We start from the raw sequence: 3,548 nt of genomic DNA on the forward strand, positions 1-3,548 counted from the left end.
ACCCCCCGACCCCCCCCCCCCCCCCAAAGATTATTTGTTATTGTAACTATATTCATACTGTTCATCTCTCATTCCTAAAGCAGTATCTGGTTTTATCGAGTCTAGTTCTGCTTGTACAACAAGAAAATAAGTAGGTCTAAGATAGACCTAATTGGAAACTAATTTGTTTCTCTAGTGGAGTTCATCTTCTCAAGCATGACATTGTCATCACTACTATAATAAGCATTCTTCTTCTCCAAATTGAAAAAGAAAAAGAAGAAGAAAGCAAACAATTTACTTAGCGATTTTGCTCCATTGAAGGTTTTACTTGGAGTGGGGGAAACCATCTCTTCGCGGACTTGTCCCAAGGTAATTTAGGCGATGCAAATGATAACTGTATTGCTGCTTTCTGAGACAAACTTTATTTTCTATGTCAATGATTTCCTCATTTGGTAGATGCTTTTCTCATATCAATTTTATTAATCTCTCCTTTTCCTTCCCAACAATTCATCTTCTTCTTGTTCTTTTCTTCTGCCTTCTAATCCCAGGTACTAATTTTGAATGGTACTCATGATCGAGAAACTGGTGGCTTTGGTGCTTCTTGCTTTGTGACTGCCATTACTGATGCCTTAAATCGAACTTATGGAAATCCTCACAATTGTCTTAAAAATCCTGTAAGTAGCTGATCGTTCAAGTGAATGACTAACTGATATGGATTTTCATTTAATGGGTTATTTCACTTGGTTCTTTTTTGTGGAACATGCATTTTGTCAGTTGAAATGTTTTCACATCATTGCCAAGATGCAACTTTAGGAAAGTGATGTCAAATTTTGGTTTATTCAAGAAGGTTCCCTGAGTGTGGTTGTAGGATCTTGCATGTGGCATTGTTTAATCCATGTCTTCCTTTCTTTTTCTTTCCCCACTCAGAGAGTGTGGTCGGGAGTGGGGACTCTCCAGATTTCCCCTTAGTTGTTTCCATGACTCAGAAGATATTCTTTCTTGGAACCCACTAAGGGGAAATATTCTTAGTGTACCTTGTTCCAGGTTGTTGATACTGTTATTCTTCTTTTTAAGGTTGCAACTAGTAGTGAGAGACTGAGAGAGCTGTAGGGAGGGGTTTATTTTGAATAATCAGAGCCTTAATTTGTAAGGAAACCAAGAAACACCCGTCTAGTGGTTCTGGGAAAAAAATATAAAATCCAGAAGGCAAAGTATCATTCACCATTCGGTGAATGAATAATGAATTAGATAGTCTAATCTAGTAGTGCTACTATTGATAAGAACTCTAAGAACGCTAATCTAAAGCACTCTAGGATCCCTCATTTTTTTCGATTAAAAGAAAATAAGAAATTCCTAAACCAAGTCGGAATCAGTCACCTATGGATCAACAAACTAATAAACAACAACAATAAGAAGTTGCATTCTAATAGACCTCTTAATACTTGGGAAACTAAGTAAATTTAATGTAGTGTAAGGTTCTCCATAGGCTGTCAGCTGAAATCAGAATCTTTTTTGGAATTTTCACCAACCTGCTTCCAGTGAAAAAAAAAAGACTTACTTTTATTGGAAGTAGGCTTCATTTTGCTGTCCGTTTCAAATTCTTAGAGAAAGTTCCTCGCAAATCTTCTAAAGTTGTGAAACTTTTCATTTGTATCAGACTGCAATTTAATGCTACTAGGCATTAGCTCCTGGTCCTGCTTATGAGACATCACACACTTTGGAATTGACTTGAGCATATATCTTCAAGCAAAATAATGGATCTAATGAATCTTAAGATCTGAGAATATTTGCCATAGGTATATACAGTGTAATTTTCCGAGGCACCCCCTATTCTGCCCCTCGCTAGTTCTGCCCCTGGGTATCTCCCACCCTATTTTCCTGCTGCATCACGTAAGTTAATTTTTGAGTCCTTTGCTACTCCCTTTATCCCAACTGATTGTACCAGATGCCATTATGGTTCCTAAGATGAGAATTAGAAACACCAGTTGTTTAGCATTAATGGGTGGAACATCTGGGGCACAAGTTTTTCCTAAATTGTTAAGAATAGAAAGAGAGATATTAACTCTGAGGAAAATGACCCAAGATACCTGGCATTACATATTACGTTGTAAAGTCTCCTTGAGAGTATAAATTATTTCATGGCCAAACAATGAAAAAGTTGATATTCCATCTGTTGCAATTCCGTCAAAATCATTTGGTTCTCGTCACTGTAGACGTAATTTGTTTTTAGTTCATTTGTAAACTAGCTGAATGACAACACATAACACTAGATATCATGTACTTGCACAAACAATACTTTGAATCTTTGTCATGAAAATCAAAATTCTAATTTTATATGGTTTAATTTTTCTTTTCAGCCAAACAAATATATCAACACCCTTCTGGTGCCAAAAAATGGCCAAATACATGTGGATATAGAATGCCTGGCTTCTCAGGGAATTTTCAATGTGGTATGTTCCTGTTTCAATGTTATTAGAAATGCTTCTTGGTTAATCAATAATGTACTTGCATTAGTTTCTTTTGTTCATGTGCTTTCACGTCGTAATTTCGAAAACTAAGTTCTCATTTGAAATTTGCGAAAAGTCAGCATCATGAAATGTAATTAGACCCAAATAATAGTGATTGTTTTGCTGGTGATCCTCTTCAATTTAGGTGACAAATTGAGTTCTTGTAGGTCACTGTGGATTCCATCCGTGATCCAAAAGTAGGGGTGCTTTTCGATCCCAAATCATTGATTCAAGCGCTTTCTAACCTGTTGATGGACACATGAGCCTGAATGTATTGTGGCTCGTTAAACCAAAATTTATCAGAAATTGAGAAGCTGGTGGCACAGTAATGTTTTGAAGTTGCTCTCTTTTTTGCGCAACTTGTAAGGTTATGATTGAGCTCTGCAGGAATGAATCCCTAATATGAAGGCTGGTAATTTTGTTTCATTCATCCATCTATTGAATTTCATCATAATTTTAATGCTGATATGGCTGGATTGAAGAGAAACAGGCTCTTCCGAGACACTTGGTAGATAACAATTCAAGCAGCTCTACGTTGATTTCAACTCCCTGAAGTCTGAAGGATGATGGTAAGGCTTGCATAGTTTCAGAAGCTGTTGAATGTGAAGTAGGAATTTCTTTGATTTTTTTCAGCTCTTAATGGGAATAGATAGCATCGCTCGCAATTGAGCTGAAACACATGTGATGTATTGGTGCCAATCACAACTAGTTCGGGCTTGAGGCCAGCTGTTGTACATACTGAAATTTTGTGTATATCAAGGGCCTTGTTTTAAATGAAAATGTTCACTCTTTATGAGTAGCGTATGATGTATGTCTTTATGTTCGAGTGCTCCTGGTTTCTTCCTCCCCCTTCTCCCTTTGGTACGATTTTGCGCATTTCCATATGGGACCAAGTGAATACTAAATGCATGAGTAGTTAATTGACTGCCTTTTGCAGAGCTCATATAAGTTGGGTAACTATCTGAGGTGATAAACAATTTTGAAATTTGACTAACCAACCAGATAGACCAAATAGTTGTGCTCTGTTTTCCAGTGCTACAGATTCTAGGATATGGTGACAAG

General features: G+C 37.0%; 1 protein-coding gene across 1 annotated transcript in view; it reads left to right on the plus strand.

The window, feature by feature from the left end:
* The window catches only part of LOC109207799 (uncharacterized protein YNL011C), a 17,280-nt gene extending 13,993 nt beyond the window's left edge, over positions 1–3,287 (plus strand). The window contains exons 10-13 of the mRNA XM_019370793.1: positions 301–348; positions 528–653; positions 2,337–2,429; positions 2,654–3,287. Coding sequence (XP_019226338.1) covers positions 301–348; positions 528–653; positions 2,337–2,429; positions 2,654–2,749 — 363 coding nt within the window. The 3' untranslated portion in view covers positions 2,750–3,287. The remainder of the gene's footprint in view (positions 1–300; positions 349–527; positions 654–2,336; positions 2,430–2,653) is intronic.

This window comes from Nicotiana attenuata, chromosome 2, assembly GCF_001879085.1.
Source record: "Nicotiana attenuata strain UT chromosome 2, NIATTr2, whole genome shotgun sequence".
Taxonomy (NCBI): Eukaryota; Viridiplantae; Streptophyta; class Magnoliopsida; order Solanales; family Solanaceae; genus Nicotiana; species Nicotiana attenuata.